This window comes from Phyllobates terribilis, unplaced genomic scaffold (assembly GCF_046119375.1).
Source record: "Phyllobates terribilis strain yellow unplaced genomic scaffold, ASM4611937v1 Scaffold_3__8_contigs__length_932513732, whole genome shotgun sequence".
NCBI lineage: Eukaryota > Metazoa > Chordata > Amphibia > Anura > Dendrobatidae > Phyllobates > Phyllobates terribilis.
This window is the reverse complement of record NW_027362763.1, coordinates 481832445-481853062: the sequence shown is the minus strand read 5'-3', so window position 1 is coordinate 481853062 and position 20618 is coordinate 481832445. Positions and strand designations below refer to the sequence as shown.

The 20618-nt window shown below is 49.4% G+C and overlaps 1 protein-coding gene across 3 annotated transcripts in view; it reads right to left on the bottom strand.

Moving 5' to 3' along the window:
• The window catches only part of LOC141259633 (amine sulfotransferase-like), a 295064-nt gene that overhangs the window by 119486 nt on the left and 154960 nt on the right, over positions 1–20618 (bottom strand). For all 3 annotated transcript variants that reach the window (XR_012318444.1, XM_073675896.1, XM_073675897.1), the window contains 2 exons: positions 12620–12794; positions 12271–12479 (listed from right to left, as the gene is read on the bottom strand). Coding sequence is in view for 2 of the 3 variants with exons in the window: in XM_073675896.1 (XP_073531997.1) it covers positions 12271–12479; positions 12620–12779 (369 nt within the window). In the remaining variant the exon portion in view is untranslated. The remainder of the gene's footprint in view (positions 1–12270; positions 12480–12619; positions 12795–20618) is intronic.

Here is a 20618-nt window from a genome sequence, read left to right as displayed (position 1 = left end):
AGCAAAAGCACACTTCTGTCTCTCTGGCCTACACCAGACTATTTTCAACAGATATATTTGTGTCTGAAAAATCAGGGAGACACTATTTTTTTTTTTTTACAGCAAAAAATGCAAAAAGCAGGATAATAGAGATTTTTTACCGTGGAACAGCAAAAGTGACGCGCCCCTGGGCCTGTGCTGAGTAGCGTTGCGCACGCGGGGGGCCTACCCGGAGCCGGATCTGAGAGGGGTAGTAGTTTCGTGGCGGTGACCCGGTCCGTGCCCAGGGAGTCAAACTGAGCGGCAGTATTTAGCAGTAGATGTTAGAGTGTTCGACTACGCCACCCGTTGAATGAGGCTATGAAGCCGCCGCTGCAGGGTAGACCGCTGAGGCCGGTGGTACGGATGTGCAGCGTGGATGGTATAACCCCCAACGGGAGGGGTATGGCCTCAGGTCAGCCGACGTGAATGATGGGGTTAGCAGAGTTGCACGCAGGCACCAGGAACCACTCAGAGACGGTGCGGTGTAGTTCAGGGTCTTTACTGGTGGCAAAGGTAGACCCTCCCGGAGTACTGGCTAGCGATCGGGGCCTGGTCAGTCTGTGAGCAGATAGGATCTCCCCTGGCCAGGCGGAGTTGTAGGCCTCCCCAACTAATTGTACTCTTCTGGCTACCTTGCTAGAGGCGGGTAAAAGTAGCCCACGTCCCTGAGTGTACCGTGTGGTGCTCACCCGTATGGCCGGTGACTCGGGGCCTTCTCGTAGCTTCCGCTCCACGACGGCGGTGCTGGTCCCTTGCGTGTGACCGTGCCTTCGGGTTTCTGGGCCAGAGGACCTGAAATCCCCTGCCGGTCGGTTTCTACTGCTGGGTAAGGATTAGTCCCCACAGCCTCGGACTCCGGGTCCGGTGAGAACTCTTCAATCAGGGCGAGCTCTACAGCTTCCAGCCCCTGACTCCTTTTAGCACTGCTCCCACTGAGCTCCTGATCTTTCTTTCCTTGCTTTTGCGACACTCCAGACCAGACTGTGTCTCTGTCTGGGACTCCTCTTCTTCTCTTTCTCCTCTAACCCTGCCTCAGCCCTAGTTTTATATAGGGGAAGTTCTTCCCCTCCCAGGACTGGGCAGGAGGTGTGGCATGCATAGGATTCCTGGCCAGGAGACCTCCCACCTGCTCTCAGACGTAATATTGCTATTACTGTGGAAACCAGACCCCTGGGGTGCCACATTCCCCCCTAGTAAAATTTAGTACTACGGGACTAAACATATTTTTGTAAACATAACAAGTATAAACAGAAACAGCATAATAAAGAAAAACACATTAGGATGGTCACGGGGTGTCCGCAACCGGGTGCAGTTTTTGAAGAAAACAAGGGTGTCCATTTCACCAAGGAACAGGGAGCCGTAACCAGGTAGGGGTCTGTCCTACCCCGAGTCTTTAACAGTCTTAGTCCTTTCCTGGGTTACGCTCCAAACATATGTACAAAGGATTCCGGATAATCCCTAAACGACACCTATAAAATAACTAAAAATACACAATTATTTACAGGCAACAATGAACAGGTAAATACAAATAAAGCAGTCTAAACACTTAGATCCTCCAACGTACGGGCAACTGGCCTCTAGTGGCTCTAGTGGACCTACGGAGCTGACTGACTGGTCCTGAGCTACAGGGTGTAGGGGCTGTCAAAGGTAAACTGGGCAGCTGTCTACGGGCTCTTTGGCTCACTAGGGGGACGGCAGGCTCACTATAAGCAGAGGGTTGATCCTCCTGGTCTGCTTGTGTGGGGTCTTCTGCCTCCTGGACCGGCTGCTCTTCCAGCTCTACCTGTTTCTCCGTAGGTACTTGAGATGCTGGTTGGAGGAAGGTGAGGACGGGTACCACAACAGCGCCATTGACTTGAGTCCAAGACCGAGGGAAGTCTCCGAGCACAGTACTGACCATATCTTCCCTTTCCTCTGCGGGTCGAGGGTCTTCTTGTTCTTCTTCAGGGTTCCGTAGCTGTTCGGGACACTTCTTCAGGTGATCTCGGGATACAATGGCTGTGGTTTCTCCTCCATCCTTACTGATTGTGCAGACTTTCGGGTTCTCATGGCTTGAGGGCAGTACGGTGTACGGGTCCTTCTCCCACTGGTCGTCCAACTTGTGGAGCCGTCTCTTCCTCTTCAAGACCTGCTCTCCAGGTACCAGGGGAACAGCGGGAGCATACTGGTTGTAAGTCTTCTCCTGTCTTTCTCTAGCTTGACAGAGACTTCGCTCCACGCTCTCCTGTACTTTCCGGTACTGCTGCTGCCTCTCTGTGTCCCAGTCTGCTTCTGGTGAAGTGTCCTCGGGTGTCAGGACTCCCATATCCAGGTCAACAGGCAGCTTACCAGGTCTTGCTCTCATTAGGTAAGCCGGGGTACAGTTGGTAGAACCTACAGGGATGTGGTTGTATAGGTCCACCAGATCAGGCAGTTTCTCAGGCCACAGACTGCGTTCTTCCAGGGGCAATGTTTTCAAAAGGTCTATCACCACCTGGTTCATTTTCTCGCAGAGTCCATTGGTTTGTGGATGATAGGGTGTTGTTCTTATCTTCCGGCAGCCATACAGAGTGCAGAACTCCTGGAAGACCTCCGCTTCAAAGGCAGGTCCCTGGTCTGTCAGCACCTGCTCTGGGTATCCGTGTGGACGGCAGAAGTGCTGCTGGAAGGCTCTAGCTGCTGTTTGAGCCGTTAAGTCCTTGACGGGGACGACAACCAAGAACCGGGAGTAGTGATCCACGATGGTTAACGCATAGACGTAGCCACTTCTGCTGGGGGTCAGTTTTACATGATCCAAGGCTACCAGTTCCAACGGCTGCTTGGTGACGATGGACTGCAGGGGTGTCTTCTGGCTAGCACGGTCCTTCCTTCTTAGGTTGCATGGGCCACAGTCTCTGCACCACCTCTCGATGGTTCCTCTCATGCCTACCCAGTGGAACCGCCCGCGCAGCAGGAACTCCAGCTTCTTCCATCCGAAGTGCCCAGCTCCGTCGTGGTATGCCTCCAGTACCATAGCCGCGTCTCTTCTTGGCACCACTACTTGCCAGATCAGTTCATGCGTCCGGGAGTTAACCACTCTGCGGCACAACTTCCCCTTGTAAAGGAACAGTCGACTCTTCTCAACCCACAGTTGCTTGGCCTCCTCCGGAGCGTCTGGGTCAAGGCGGGCATCTGGCTGAGTCAGCATCTCCTTCACCAGTCGGATGGCGGGGTCACTGTCTTGCGTTTCCGCCCAGTTGTAATGAGGTAAGGGGTTGAACGTAGCAGATTGCTTACCCCTTACACGGTGGGAATACTGGATAGTCCCATGACGGTGGAACGCGGGGAGTTCAACTTCTTCCAGTTCCTCTGGATCTTCCCCTACGTCCGGTAGGTTTGGCATTCTGGACAAGGCATCCGCGTTGGTATTGGAGCGTCCTGCCCGGTATTTGATCGTAAATTCATAGTTGGACAGACGGGTCATCCATCTCTGCTCCAGGGCACCGAGTCTTGCAGTGTCCAGATGTGTCAACGGGTTGTTATCCGTGTACACGGTGAACCGGGAAGAGGCAAGGTAGTGCCTAAAGCGTTCGGTGACTGCCCACACCACTGCCAGGAACTCTAGCTTGAATGAGCTGTAATTCTCAGGGTTTCTTTCGGTGGGTCGCAGTTTTCGGCTGGCGTAAGCAATTACCCGTTCTTTCCCCTGCTGAATCTGGGACAGTACGGCTCCTAGCCCGATGTTACTTGCGTCGGTGTAGAGGATAAAGGGCTGGCTGTAATCAGGGTACGCCAGGATTTCATCCCCCGTGAGGGCCATCTTCAGCTGGCGGAAGGACTCTTCTTCCAGCTTCTCCCATCTGAAGGGCGGCTTCTGGTTCTTGGCCTTCCTGGACTGGCCTATCAGGAGGTCCTGCATAGGAGCTGCCTTTTTGGTGAAACCGGGAATGAATCTTCGGTAGTAGCCTACCAACCCAAGGAACTGCCGCACTTCCTTTACGCTGGAGGGGCTTGGCCATTCCTTAATTGCGGTGATCTTATCAGGGTCGGGAGCCACTCCGTCAGCACTCACCACGTGTCCCAGGTACTGCACCTTTGGTTTCAGGAGGTGACACTTGGAGGGTTTCACCTTTAGGCCGTAGTTTGCCAGGGCTTCGAACACTTCTGCCAGGTGTTTCAGGTGGTCCTCGTAGGTCTTGGAGTAGACGATGACATCGTCCAGGTATAACAGGACCGTCTCGAAGTTTCGGTGTCCCAGACAGCATTCCATCAATCATTGGAAGGTTCCTGGTGCGTTGCAGAGTCCGAACGGCATGCAGGTAAACTCGCTAAGTCCCATCGGGGTGGTGAATGCGGTCTTCTCCCGGTCCGCCTCTGCTACAGGAACCTGCCAGTACCCGCTAGTGAGATCCAAAGTGGAGAAGAAGTTAGCAGATTTTAAGGCAGCCAAAGACTCCTCTATCCTTGGTAAGGGGTACGCATCTTTGTGTGTGATACGGTTGATTTTCCGGTAATCTACACACATTCTCATAGTGCTGCCCAGGGGCTACAGCTATCCCTGATTACTCCAGCCTCCTTCATGTCTCTAAGCATCCCCTTGGCGTGTTGGTAGTGTGCAGGGGGTACGGGTCGGTATCTCTCCTTTATGGGAGGATGGTCTCCCGTGGGGATGTGGTGTTCTACCCCTTTTACTCGCCCGAAGTCTAACGGGTGTTTACTAAACACTCTCTCGTACTCTTGAACCACCCGATAGACTCCCTGTTTCTGGTGTGAGGGAGTGGAGTCAGTTCCCAAATGTAGTTGCTGACACCAGTCCTCCATTGGTTTCTTAGAGCCGTTACCTTCCTCTGGGTGAGATGGAGGCAAGGGTTCCACTGACCGTACAGAATTTTGGTCGATGGTATACAATTTGGCTAGCGTGGCATACCGGGGCAGGTATACTTCCCTCTTCCCGATATTTATTATACGAACGGGCACCCTCCCATGGCGTACATCAACCACCCCCCGTGCTGTCAAAATGGTGGGCCTACTGTCTGAGTAGACGGGTTCTACCATTGCTTGGTAGTCTCTACCTCTTAGACCAATAGCTGCCCGGCACCAAATCATCATTTCACTTTTTGGGGGCATGGCAATAGGGAAAGGGTCACACATTCTCACGCTTCCAATCTCACCACCGGAGAGTTCCACCTGTTGCCGCCGCATCAGTGCCCGGATCTCTTTTTGGAGCACTCGCTGCTGGCCGGAGCTGGCGTTCTTGGCAACCTGCTGTAAAATGAAAATCACCTCTGCAAGACAATTTTCAATCACATTAGTTCCTAGCGTTATCTTTGGGTGACTCTCGCGCTTGTCAATGTCTACAATGATCAGTCCCTGTGCTGCCAGTTCGACTCTACCGATTTTAATGGTCATCTCTTTAAATCCGATCTGTGGCACGGGCTGACCATTGCTGGCAATGATACTCAAGTCGTCGTCAGGGTAGCGGGTTATATCCGAGTCATTCCAGTACTGCTTGAAGAGCACGTACGGGATGGTGGTGACCTGTGACCCGGTGTCAAGTAGGGCACTCATAGGAATGCCATCCAGTACCACAGGCAAGACTGGACGTCCTCCCACGTATTTGTCACGCCAGTTCGATGGGCCTGGTGATCTTATTCCTAGGGGTTGGCCCTCTACCCCAGGTTGTGCCAGTTTAAAGGACAGTACCTTGCCATATGTCCGGGTTGATTGCAGCGGCGGCAGATGGGTTGTCCGTCCTCGTTGTATTGGTCGCTGGGTCTTCCTCTGGCCGGTGGGGTCCTCCTTGGTCGACGCCACGGGATGTCCTCCGGTCCGGATGCCAGCTGGATCTTCCCTGGAGCAGAAACATGTAAAGACTGCACAGTTCGGGTTAGCGCAGCAACGCTTTTAGCTAGCTCTTGGACCTGATGGTGCAGGTCTGGAGCCGGGTCTTTGTTCAAAGCCTGCGCGTCAGCTCCCACAGGCCCTGCCGGCAAGGGCGCCGCCTCCTGGTGGTAAGCGGTAGTAGGGCGCCTGTGGGTCACCACGCCACCCGGTGCCGGTTCTCAGAGCACCCGGATGGCTCTGTCCTTGAACTGTGCAAAGTCCAGATGAGGATCCTGTAAGGCCATTGCCCGCAACTGGGTTCGGTGGGCATTGCAATATAGTCCCTCTATAAATTGTTCGGTCAACCGCCTGTCCTCGTTTCCCACGCCGTCAGGGTCGGTCTGCTTAATGGCTTTCAGGGCCTCTTGTAGGTTTAGTGCATAGTCCCTTATATTCTCATGTGCTCGCTGTTTGCACCCGTAGAATCTAAGCTTAATCTCGGCTGAGGTGCGGGTATCAAAGGTGTCCTTCAGCCGGGTTAATATTCCTGCGACAGTCCTCCTCCCAGGTGGCCAGGACTTTACCTCCCTTTGGGCTGCCCCGGTTAGTTGGGCCACCAGGATGCTCCCTTTTTGCTCTTCTGTGAGGGGGTACACCTGGAAGAGGCTATCCAGCTTTTCTCTAAAGTCATTCAGGGTATGTGACTCCCCTGAGTACTGGGGTAGCCAGGCTGCCCCCGGGATATAGGGCATGGTGAAAGGCATGACCGCAGCAGCGGCGGCGCTGGCGGTGGCTGTGGCAGTGTAGCTCTCCTCCGTATCCGACATCCTCCTCACCCCTAGTGGACCGTGGCCTACCTTGCGATGATCCTCTTCCGTAGGCCGCGGTTCCGCAGTGAATCGTCAGGGTTGAGGACCTTCCGTCGCGCTCCTGTGACGTCGGCGTCTGCTGGGCTCCTTCCAGGACCTTACGCAACGTCCGGACGTGAGGCGGGGCTTCAGTTCTCGCGCGCTTTCAGAGTCCACGCCCCTCTTCTTCCCGCGCGGCGTCTTCAAGATGGCGCCCGACGGCGGGAAAACTCCACGGATGGCGGGAAGAAGGCAGAAGATGGCGCCGGATGGCGGGAAAACTTCACGGATGGCGGGAAGAAGGCAGAAGATGGCGCCGGATGGCGGGAATCTTCACCACAGGTAAGTTTAAAAGTCTCTTTTTCAGGCACCCGGTGGTTGCAGGCACGTAATCCTGCCGACTACGCCAAAGTTGACGCGCCCCTGGGCCTGAGTCGCGCAGTGTTGCGCACGCGGGGAATACCCGGAGCCGGATCTGTTGGGGGTAGTGGTCCTCGTGGCGGTGACCCGGTCCGTGCCCAGGGTGTCAAACTAAATGGCAGTCTTTAGCAGTAGATGTTAGAGTGTTCGACTACGCCACCCGTTGAATGCGGCTATGAAGCCGCCGCTGCAGGGTAGACCGCTGAGGCCGGTGGTACGGATGTGCAGCGTGGATGGTATAACCCCCAACGGGAGGGGTATGGCCTCAGGGCAGCCGACGTGAATGATGGGGTTAGCAGAGTTGCACGCAGGCACCAGGAACCACTCAGAGACGGTGCGGTGTAGTTCAGGGTCTTTACTGGTGGCAAAGGTAGACCCTCCCGGAGTACTGGCTAGCGATCGGGGCCTGGTCAGTCTGTGAGCAGATAGGATCTCCCCTGGCCAGGCGGAGTTGTAGGCCTCCCCAACTAATTGTACTCTTCTGGCTACCTTGCTAGAGGCGGGTAAAAGTAGCCCACGTCCCTGAGTGTACCGTGTGGTGCTCACCCGTATGGCCGGTGACTCGGGGCCTTCTCGTAGCTTCCGCTCCACGACGGCGGTGCTGGTCCCTTGCGTGTGACCGTGCCTTCGGGTTTCTGGGCCAGAGGACCTGAAATCCCCTGCCGGTCGGTTTCTGCTGCTGGGTAAGGATTAGTCCCCACAGCCTCGGACTCCGGGTCCGGTGAGAACTCTTCAATCAGGGCGAGCTCTACAGCTTCCAGCCCCTGACTCCTTTTAGCACTGCTCCCACTGAGCTCCTGATCTTTCTTTCCTTGCTTTTGCGACACTCCAGACCAGACTGTGTCTCTGTCTGGGACTCCTCTTCTTCTCTTTCTCCTCTAACCCTGCCTCAGCCCTAGTTTTATATAGGGGAAGTTCTTCCCCTCCCAGGACTGGGCAGGAGGTGTGGCATGCATAGGATTCCTGGCCAGGAGACCTCCCACCTGCTCTCAGACGTAATATTGCTATTACTGTGGAAACCAGACCCCTGGGGTGCCACAAAAGCACACTTCTGTCTCTCTGGCCTACACCAGACTATTTTCAACAGATATATCTGAGTCTGAAAAATCAGGGAGACACTATTTTTTTTTTTTTTTTACAGCAAAAAATGCAAAAAGCAGGATAATAGAAATTTTTTACCGTGGAACAGCAAAAGCACACTTCTGTCTCTCTGGCCTACACCAGACTATTTTCAACAGATATATTTGTGTCTGAAAAATCAGGGAGACACTATTTTTTTTTTTTTTTTTACAGCAAAAAATGCAAAAAGCAGGATAATAGAGATTTTTTACCGTGGAACAGCAAAAGCACACTTCTGTCTCTCTGGCCTACACCAGACTGTTTTCAACAGATATATTTGTGTCTGAAAAATCAGGGAGACACTATTTTTTTTTTTTTTTACAGCAAAAAATGCAAAAAGCAGGATAATAGAGATTTTTTACCGTGGAACAGCAAAAGCACACTTCTGTCTCTCTGGCCTACACCAGACTATTTTCAACAGATATATTTGTGTCTGAAAAATCAGGGAGACACTATTTTTTTTTTTTTTACAGCAAAAAATGCAAAAAGCAGGATAATAGAGATTTTTTACCGTGGAACATCAAAACCACAGTAATAATTTACTGGTGTATACCAGGCTTTTGAAAATATATATATATTTGCGGCTGAACAGTGAGCGACACACTCAAACTGTTTTTTTTAGATACAAATGGCCCAAAAGTGGATAATACAGAGGTTTGTACCGTGGAACTGCAAAACCACACTTGTATTTCTCGGGCCTACACCAGACTATTTTCAACAGATATATTTGTGTCTGAAAAATCAGGGAGACACTATTTTTTTTTTTTTTTTTACAGCAAAAAATGCAAAAAGCAGGATAATAGAGATTTTTTTACCGTGGAACAGCAAAAGCACACTTCTGTCTCTCTGGCCTACACCAGACTATTTTCAACAGATATATTTGTGTCTGAAAAATCAGGGAGACACTATTTTTTTTTTTTTACAGCAAAAAATGCAAAAAGCAGGATAATAGAGATTTTTTACCGTGGAACAGCAAAAGCACACTTCTGTCTCTCTGGCCTACACCAGACTATTTTCAACAGATATATTTGTGTCTGAAAAATCAGGGAGACACTATTTTTTTTTTTTTACAGCAAAAAATGCAAAAAGCAGGATAATAGAGATTTTTTACCGTGGAACATCAAAACCACAGTAATAATTTACTGGTGTATACCAGGCTTTTGAAAATATATATATATTTGCGGCTGAACAGTGAGCGACACACTCAAAGATATATTTGTGTCTGAAAAATCAGAGGCACACTTTTTTTTTGGGGGGGGGGGGGGGCACCAAAAGGTTAATAAGATGGGTATTTGTACATTGTGAAGGAGGAAAAAAAAAAGAGGATTTAGATTAAAAAAAAAGGATTTTTCCTGGCCCCCGGGACCTGGAGCTAAGTCCAGCAATTTCAGCAACAGGAGCAGCACACAGGACTGTAATGCAGCGTTTGCTGGTATAACCACTGCGTCTCCTATACAGCCTGCCTGCCTGATATACCTGGGATGGATATTAGTCCTGAGAAGGACTGTTTGTTTGATCTGGCAGCCTTTACAGACCCTACACTAACTATTTTACAGGATACAGTATATCTCTCCCTAAATCAGCAGCGCTGTCCCTACACTGTCTGATCCGGAGCGACTGTGTCCAAGATGGCGGCGCCCGGTTTTAAATACTCGAGGTGACGCTGTGCGGCCAGCCAATCACTGTAATGCCCACAAACAACATGGCTGCGGCATTACAGTGACTGGCTGGCAATCCCTGCATGTTCATTGGCTCTGTAAAGAGCGCCAAACATGCAGGGCGGAGACCCGAGCTCCCGCCCGAGTAACCCGGAAATGCTCGGTGCTCGCCGAACATCCCGAGTAGCGTGATGCTCGGGCGAGTACCGAGCAGTGTTGAGCATGTTCGCTCAACACTACTAAATACCCTTTATTATTTTTGCACTGTGCGATCTATCCATTTACTTCCAGCTATTTGGGTATTTTGCTTGTTTTTGGTTTTTCTCTGTCTAGTGGCCTTGTGTGAAAATGCATTTACATTTTGCATGCACATCAATTTACGTTTCAGTTCAGACTTCCAGGTTTTTTCATGTTACAACACCTGTTAAGGAGACTGTGGAGATAGTAATTTGTGTCCTAGATATTGTAATAATGTAGAATTGCAGTATATATAATAAGCAATCAAAGGATCAAGTCCTCTATGGGAATTAAGGAATTAAGAAATAAAGCGAAAAATAAACGCTTTAAAGATTTTAATTAAAAGCAAGCTAAGAATTAAAATCATTCTGCACTTCCGCAGTTAAAACTAAAAACTAAAACACCATAACAGACAAACCATATTTGGTATTACAGCATCTGTAAAAACCTGATCTATGAAAGTAGAAAATTGTTAAATCCATAAGCAAATGTTGTAAAAAAAAATTGAAATGTAAAGATTGCCATTTTTTTGGTCACCATTCTTCCCGCAAAAAATGCAATAAAAAGTATTCAAAATGTTGTATGTACGCCAAACTAGAATCACTAAAAGCTCAGCAGACCACATGAAATAAAAAAAGTTACATGTCCTGAAAAATGGAAAAACAAATAATATTTTATAGCCATGGAAATAGTAAAAAAAATATACATTTGGTATTATTATAAACCTACTCATCTGAAGAATCATTTTGCAAGATCATTTTTAATGCATAAAGATTTTCTTAAAGGTAATCTGTCGGCGGGTTTTTATTATGTTATCTGAGATAAGTGTAATGTAGTGGCTGAGAGCCTGATTCCAGCAATGTCTCTGTTACTGGACTGCTTGGTGCAGTTTTGTTAGAATCCTTGCTTTCTCTGATGTAGATGTAGCAGTGCTCAAAAAGCTGATCTGTGTATAACCCCTCCTACAGCCATGACTGTACACTGTAGAATGTGAGAAAGCTGCCAATCATTGGTGGGTGGGGTTATACAGACTAACTGGTCTGACATGATACCTAGTCCTGTAGTGATAATGTCCTGCTGATAAAATACTTATTGTATTGAAACTACAACAAACAGCCTAATAAGTGACACATGCCCTCACTTGCCCTAAATTATGCTGCTCTCAGATTAAAGAGCAAAAACTGGTAGAGAAAGAGAGGGGAAGCCAGCGGCAAATCCAACCAGGATATATATAAAATGTATCTCTTATTGGAAAAATTAAGACATGGTAAAAGTGAAACCTCAAGAAACCTGATGCGTTTATATATATATCCTGGTTGGACGTGCCACTGACTTCCCCTCTGGTTCTCTACCATTTGCCTGTGATCACCGGCGGGTGTGGCACTCTCAGGATGAACTCCAGTTGATCCCGTGATTTACAACCTGGTAAGCTTTCTAACCTCCCCCCCACCATTAAATAACAAAACCCTGCTTACAGATTCCCTTTAAAAACTAAACAAAAAAGCAATAGTGAAATTTCATTTTTCCTCACCATTTTACAATTTTGAATGCTTTTCAGTACATTTAATGAAATGAATGACGTAATTCAAAGCTAAAACATAAAACGAAAATAAGCCCTCATACAGCAATGTCAGTGAAGAAATAAAAAGAATAAATCTCTTGGAATAAGAAGAAACACTGAAAATGCAACAACACAAATTGGCAGCGTCCTTAAGAGGTTAAAGACCAATGTTGTAAAATCATCCATGCAGGATTCAATGTAATGTCATATTCACACGTTCAGTATTTGGTCAGTTCTTTACCTCAGTATTTGTAAGCCAAAATCAGGAGTGGAACAATCAGAGGAAAAGTATAATAGAAACACGTCACCACTTCTGTATATATCATCCACTCCTGGTTTTGGCTTACAGATACTGATGTAAAATACTGACTAAAATACTGAATGTGTGAACATGGCCTTAGAAACATTGTAAGAGAATAAAGAATGCAAGGTTGCGCTGCAATGCTACTTGTATGAGTAGCATTGCAGCGCATCCTTGCATTCTTTATTAGCATTTTGTTTCTTAGCACTGGGGCGCATAGTGCTTTAGGATTGCAGCTCTTTAGCTAACTCATTAGCACATTCCTTAAGGCAGTAGCTATTGCATTTCATCTACATATTGTAAGAGAATACTTATGTGATTTACTTTTCCCTTCTTGATCCTCAGATCTTTAGGCATTAGATAATAAGGAAGGTGAGACGAGAAGAGACGAGGAGATGGACGGCTGTTGAAGTCAGTATTGAAATAATTATTTTCAATCCATGGTGCTCTTTTCAAATTATCAATTTGCTCTGTTCTGTTTCGGTGGCCTTCATTAAATATTAAGGTTAGAATTTGCTGTGTCCAGACTGTCCCTGCAGAATAGCATTCATTAATATCACTTCATCAGTTATTTCTTTTGCAGTTTTCTGCTTTTCTTTATTAAACAGCTACAATAAATTAAAATAAATTTCTTACACCATCACTGGGTAGCAATTTAAACCAATGTACGTACCTGACTTTGGGGAAGTGACAATAAACACATCATCATCTCTAATTTCCATATGTTCTAGAGCATCTATAGCTTCAGGTGTTGTATATTGGGTTTCAAAGAACATGCCTTTATGTTTAAAGGATGTAGAACTAAGCACTTCATCAAATGCATCTTGATCCATAGTTGCTCCTAAAAGCTAAAAAGATATCATTAGTGATGAAGAAGCACTAAAATGATCGAGTGCTCGGTACTCGAATTGAGTAGGTCGGATGCTTGGATGGTATTGATTCGAGTAACGAGTATAATGGAAGTCAAATGGAAACTTAAGCATTTTTCTGGAAGTCTCTAACATGAGGACTTAGGGGCAGGAAAATCACTAAAATGGATGGAAACAGAGCTGAAATGAAATGGGAACAACATGGGGAAGACTCCTGGACACATCTCTGGCTCCCAGGACGCTGCTGAGAACAATGTTGTCAGAGTATTACTCCACTTTTACGGACTGACAATAAAACATACAAAACCGAAGCTAAAATGGATTTTATAGGAAAAAATGTTCTGATACATTCTTTCCTGTATAATGATGTAGCACCCTGAGGATTCGGCTGCTACAGGGGTATTGCACCTCAACCCAGAGGTGTGATATTCCACTCCCGGGTAAGGATGGAGTGTGGAACTGAGCTCAGAAAGCTGCATGCACTACACACATCCCATTTCCGAGGAACAGACCAACGGTACTCCCACTTAGAAATGTGCAGGTACGACCGAGTCTGTTCCTGGCTGGAGTGGGAGGGGGGTGGTACATCCCAGTAGTGTAGGGGCAGATAGGGGGAGCAGCCTGGGTAAAGATAGGAGCTCATTGGGTGCTGGTCACCTGAGCTCACACATAGAGGGAGTATTTAAGGTGGGCACCATCTAAGATCAGGGTCAGTCTGTGAGAGGTCAGTCAGTCTGAGAGAAGTCAGCCTTTTGCAGAGAAGCCAGAGGAAGAGAGCAGAAGAGCAGAGCAGCCCCAGCCCAAGAGTGAGAGAGGAGAGAAAGAAAGACCCAGAGGGGGAGACAGAAGGAACTCTGAGAACCCAAGTACAACCCTAGGGTGAAGAGTTGGCAACAGGGTACCGGATCCCAAACTGGTGGGGGCTAAAGCATACCTCAGCCAGAGACCGGAGGCCGTGGGCAGGATCTGCCACGGCCACCCACCACATCCACCCTGAAGGCAAACCACGTGTAGGGTCAGGGAACCCAAGGCCAAGGGTCTCCCAACAGATGGCCCGAGGGAGCTGGACCTAGGTGGATCCCTGGTGGGGACGGCCAGAAGAAAGGACAAGAAGGAGGGCTCAGGGACACGCTCCGGACTTGCTTGGGGGTTGGCTGAATCCAGGACCTGGTGGACGCAGCACGGCTCGGGTGGTCACTCAAGGCCGGAGTGACCGGAATATCTGCAGTAAGTAAACACCCTGAACTGCACAACCCGACTCTGTCTTTAATTATCATCTACGCTGCACCACCACAACCCCCATCCTCTGCACCTGACCCCCTGAGGCCATACCCCTCCCGTTGGGGGTTATACTATCTAAAGCTGCACCAACACCATCAGCCTCAGCGGACCCTGCTGCAGCGGCGGCCGTAGTGACCGCAATCCAACGGGTGGCGTAGTCGACATAAAGAACTTTGTAACATCTGTAGGACTGCCACATACTCTGAGCTTGACACCCTGGGCACGGACCCGGTCACAGCCACTCGGAGACTACAACCCCCATCTGTTCCGGCTCCGGGTATTCCCCTAAAGAATATGGCCCAGGGGGCGCGTCAACTTTGGCGTAGTCGGCAGGATTACGTGCCCACAACAACCGGGTACTGCGTGTCAGAAGAAAAGAACGAGTTTACCTCAAAAAGAAGTCTCCTGCCGGTTCCGGAGGGTCCCCGCCATCGGACTCCATCACAGATCGATTCCCGCCGGTTGTCCGCCATTAACAGCTTTTTCCCGCCATCTGCAGAGTTTCCCGCCACTGGGAGACGATTCCCGCCATTTCCAAAGGTTTCCCGCCTTGGAAGAGCGGACGCCATTATGGGCGTGCCAGAGGGTGGCAAGAGGCCACCTCCCATCGTGGGCCAGGACCGAAAATGGCGCCAAAAGTGGAAACCGCCCCCACCAACAGAGACTGTGATGCTAGAGGTGTCTGTCAGCGTGAAAGAACTGCCCCTGGAGCTGACAATCACCAAGTGGCCCCGGGACCGCCCTCGAAGTGGGAGGACTGAGAACAAGAGAGCAAAGATGGGTGTCGCCTGGAGCAGTCTGGAGAGAGCGCACCCGGAGACAAGAAGCCTGGAGCAGAGTCCAGAAAGAGCCTACCCGGAGATGGAGGGAGAGCCAGGCAGCACCGACCCAGTGGTCAGGAGCCTGAAGCGGGCCGCCACTCCAGGCAGCACCGACCCAGTGGTCAGGAGCCTGTTGTCGGTCGCCACTCCAGAAGACCTGCTGGAGACAACGGAAGGAGAGCAGAGCAGCACCGACCCGTTGGTCAGGAGCCTGCTAGAAGCAACAACCCCACTAGGCTTAGTGGAGGTCTTGGCACAGCTCCCCCGAGATCGGGAGTGTGCACAGACCGCGCTGGAGGGCCTCGCACGGAGGATGGCCCGGGTGCAGCGAGAGACGTTGGCGGAGTGGAGCCATGAGATGGCCCAGCAGACAAGAACCCGTCAGCGGAGCACGCCACCCGAGACGAGGAGACAGACCGCCTCTGAGGATGGCGCAGGAGGACTGAAGGCCGGAGACGGCGCCGAGAAGGGAGCCGAACGAAAGGAGGCAGGTAAAGGGGACGTCTCTACCCCAAACCGGGAAACCGCGTACCTGCCCCAGCTCCCCGTCGCAGAGCCCGAAGTACCCCCTGCCGTGCCCGTAACCGCAACGTCACCGCCACAGACTAGGCCTCAACCGGAAGCCGTAGCCGCGACCCCTGTGACGTCACACGCCTCGACCCCGAGCGTGACCAAGCAGGAAGTACCACCAGCCTGGTCGCAAGGCCTAGTACCCCCGGGCGCCGCAATACCAACAGCGCCCCCTACCTCCGCGGAGCCACCGGCCTGGTCGCAGGGCCAAGTAGCCCAGGGCGCCGCCGTCCTTACGGTGCCCTTCACTTTCCAGGTGCCCCAGGCCTGGCCGCAAGGCCTGGGCAACCCGGGCGCCACCACCACCGCGCCCATAAAACCAAGAGTGCCGCATCTGGGAGAAGATCTGTTCGCCCAACACACATGGCCGGACGGGCAGCCCTTTGTCTGGCCCAGGGAGTACTACGAACAAGAGCTCCAAAAGAGGGCAAGGCCCATGTGTGAGCCCCTGATCCCGGCTCCGAAGCCCGTAAAAAGGACCTCGCCCCCGCTAGAGGAGGCACAGTTTGAGTGGGACCCCACCGGAGAAGATCTCATGGGGTTCACTCAGGAGACCCGGGCAGCTGCAGCGGAGCGTGCAGAGTGCTGCCGGCAACAGCTCGAGGTCTTTGAGAGGGAGCGGAGAGAGAGGCGGGTCCGGGAACAACAAGCCCAAATAAAGAGCGCGGAGCAGAAGAGCCGGGCCAGGAGGAGTCCCCGTGCAGCTCATGGTCCCCCTTCCACCGGGACTGTGATCAAGTTTAATATGCAGCACGGGTGGGGCTTCATCCGAGATCACCGCACCCCAGGCGACGTCTTCGTGACAAGAAGAGACGTTGAGTCCCACCTACCGGAGGGACACAGAGGACGTGACCTGTATATAGGGGACGAGGTCACCTTCACCCGGCACAAGTGTGCCAAAGGACCCTACGCCCTCAATGTGCATCGCCTGACGGAGGAGGAGCTGCGGTGTGAAGAGGAGCAAGAGGACCCGGACGGGTCTGAAGCTAAAGTGAATCACAAAGAAAGAGCAGGAGGACGTCGTCGTTGAGTACAGCGGAGTAGAAGCTGTATATAGTTGCCCGTCGGGGCACAGTGAACCGTTGCTGCTAATATAGTCCCCGTTGGGACCAGAGAACTGAACTGTTACCCGTATTTCCCTTAATCCCTCTGACCGAGGACTGAGAGCGGTCATCCCTTTCCTAAATACCTGGCCGAGGACTGAGAGCGGCCATATCCCCTTGTATATAGTTGCGCTTCCTAAAGCGCCCCCTACCGGTTTTATAGGAAAACCATTTTTCTAGAGAAACTGTTGCACTTTTCCCGGGCACACGTTGCACAGTGTCCGGAGGAGGAGCTAGAAGCAAGAGAAGTCTACAAGAATGTTATTTATGAAAAAAAGTTTTATTGCTGATATATATGTTTTATATGTTTTTATTATGTTGTTTATGCAAAAATTGTATGTTTTGGTGTTTTTATATCTTACAGCCCGAGGACGTGCTGTGATTTACCAGGGGGGAATGTAGCACCCTGAGGATTCGGCTGCTACAGGGGTATTGCACCTCAACCCAGAGGTGTGATATTCCACTCCCGGGTAAGGATGGAGTGTGGAACTGAGCTCAGAAAGCTGCATGCACTACACACATCCCATTTCCGAGGAACAGACCAACGGTACTCCCACTTAGAAATGTGCAGGTACGACCGAGTCTGTTCCTGGCTGGAGTGGGAGGGGGGTGGTACATCCCAGTAGTGTAGGGGCAGATAGGGGGAGCAGCCTGGGTAAAGATAGGAGCTCATTGGGTGCTGGTCACCTGAGCTCACACATAGAGGGAGTATTTAAGGTGGGCACCATCTAAGATCAGGGTCAGTCTGTGAGAGGTCAGTCAGTCTGAGAGAAGTCAGCCTTTTGCAGAGAAGCCAGAGGAAGAGAGCAGAAGAGCAGAGCAGCCCCAGCCCAAGAGTGAGAGAGGAGAGAAAGAAAGACCCAGAGGGGGAGACAGAAGGAACTCTGAGAACCCAAGTACAACCCTAGGGTGAAGAGTTGGCAACAGGGTACCGGATCCCAAACTGGTGGGGGCTAAAGCATACCTCAGCCAGAGACCGGAGGCCGTGGGCAGGATCTGCCACGGCCACCCACCACATCCACCCTGAAGGCAAACCACGTGTAGGGTCAGGGAACCCAAGGCCAAGGGTCTCCCAACAGAAGGCCCGAGGGAGCTGGAGCTAGGTGGATCCCTGGTGGGGACGGCCAGAAGAAAGGACAAGAAGGAGGGCTCAGGGACACGCTCCGGACTTGCTTGGGGGTTGGCTGAATCCAGGACCTGGTGGACGCAGCACGGCTCGGGTGGTCACTCAAGGCCGGAGTGACCGGAATATCTGCAGTAAGTAAACACCCTGAACTGCACAACCCGACTCTGTCTTTAATTATCATCTACGCTGCACCACCACAACCCCCATCCTCTGCACCTGACCCCCTGAGGCCATACCCCTCCCGTTGGGGGTTATACTATCTAAAGCTGCACCAACACCATCAGCCTCAGCGGACCCTGCTGCAGCGGCGGCCGTAGTGACCGCAATCCAACGGGTGGCGTAGTCGACATAAAGAACTTTGTAACATCTGTAGGACTGCCACATACTCTGAGCTTGACACCCTGGGCACGGACCGGGTCACAGCCACTCGGAGACTACAACCCCCATCTGATCCGGCTCCGGGTATTCCCCTAAAGAATATGGCCCAGGGGGCGCGTCAATGACTTGTATATAAGACAAAATTAAAAAAGGGAAAAACCTGCCTACTTCACCCCTTGACAGCCAGGCCATCCCTCACCGTATTTCCCCATCACCTGTGACTACATTAGATGACATAATAGAGGGGGAAATAAAAGTACACCCACCATTAATCACCGGTAAATGTAATTTTAACATTTTACTACCTTATCTTATCTTTGCATGTGGTGTGTGTGACATGGTCAGACACATCCTGTTTAATTTATGAAGGAGGGACTCTGAAACTCACAAAGCCTATGCGGACAATGCAAGAATTGCAAAAAATTAGAATAAAGAGGGACTCCAATACACCCTGTATTAGACATAAAGGAGGGCCTCATACACATTCTCTTAAAACTGTTAGGTCGTGGGGCTCCTAGACTCATAAGGCTTATGCATTAAGTCCAAGGGCTGCCAAAAATTACAAGGAGGGACAGCAATATACCCCAGAAGACACGTAGAGGAGGACCTCAGAAAACATTTTTTTCCCATTTTTAAGGAGTGGGACTCCTAGACTGATATGGCTGAGTGCAAGTACGTGCAAGGGTTGAAAAACATGTAGCCCTGAGGTGTGTATATATATATATATATATATATATATATATATATATATATAAAGAGAATTGTAGAGGTAGGCCTCATACACATCCTAAATAAATATCACAAGAGTATACATGTGGGTATGAGCGTATAAATATTATTCAGGTACATTTATATACTCTGTTGATTATAAAAAGGTAGGTAACCCAACTATGGACCAAGTAATGGATATAAGGGCAATCGAAGACATAATAAATAAAGAAGGGAAAAGGAAACAACTTCGAAACAGGAGTCCAAATAATTGCGTGGAAAATTATTTTATTAATCAATAAATTCAGGTGAGACAAGGGTTCCAAACAAGGGAATTTAAAATCAATGCGAAAAGTGGGCACCACAGCAGGAATAAAGAATATGAGAACTATGATCCTGATTATAATGACATGATCATATACAATACGATTGTCTTCAATATATACATGATTTTTTCATATAGTAATTAAATAAAGTGCAAAGTGCTTAATATGTTGATAAATCATATATTAATATTAGCAGCTAAGTATGGGCATAAGATAATAAATCATGCAAGAGCATGATCGAAAAAAATCAATATATCTGTATGATGTTCAGCACTGTAAGGTAGATAATGTTCCTGTGTTGTCACTAAAGAACCCAAGGTTAAAGTATGTCAAAAAGTAATGAGTACTTACAGTGTGACTGATACAAGTCCTGCTCCTCAATGGCGCCCACCTCAACGCACATTTTGGCTTCCAGCCTTCATCAGGGGGTGGCGTCATTCAGCTGAGTCAGGGTTTAAAGGGCCCTTTGAGCCAATAGAAATTAGTGTGTCTCATAACTATCAATGATACTGGTGGGGCGTGGCGTGATGCAAGACAAACAGCGGTGCTCCCAGGTAACCATGGCGACCGTGTCATGTGACCGGTGACTCTGAGAGCACATGACCAGTCATGTGATCGGATGTCATGGGGCACATAGAGATATGACCAGCGAGGATGACCGGGGGACTTACAATTTACACTTGATAATAACATTGCAAGTAGGACAAAATCCATGCAAATCGATTTGGAAACTGTGGATAGATCACCTTTATCTCCTGGACCTGTTACTCACGAGACAATTGAATTTGAAATCTGTATTGAACCAAATCATCATGAAGCTGTTAGTTTTCATCTTATTTCCTCTCTAGAATTTCCAGTTATCTAGGAATTCCCTGGTTTTCAACCTTTAACCCTTCTATCAACTGGGCATTGAGGACCATTACCTTTCCCTCTGAGTACTTTAAGAACAATTGCCATGCTAATTTACCTGTTTTCAAATAAATTCAAGTATCTGAGATTTCTCATCAGAATTATGATGATAAACTCCTGCCTTATTAGCAGCAGTTCAGTGAGGTCTGCAGTAAGAAGAAAGCCGATCAACAGCCTCCTCATCGTTCTTATGGCTGTCCCTTTGAATTGCTTCCTGGAGCATCCATTCCGTTTGGGCGAATTTACAATCTTTCTGAACCAGAATTGAAAGTACTAAAAGAGTACCTAGTTGAAAACTTAGAGAAAGGCTTCATTCAACCTTCTTCGCCAAATGTAGCACCCTTGTTTTCTGGAGAAAAAAAGGACTCAACCATGGGGCCATGTATTGTTTACAGAGAAATAAATAAGATTACCATTAAAAATCGCTACCCATTCCCCTTAATTCCTGAGTTGCTGGAGAGACTACATTTTACTAAACTCGATCTAAGAGGATCTTATAATCTCGTATGAATTTGTCTGGGAGTGGAAAACCCCTTTAGAGCTAGATATGGACATTTTGAATGCCTAGTTATGCCTTTCGG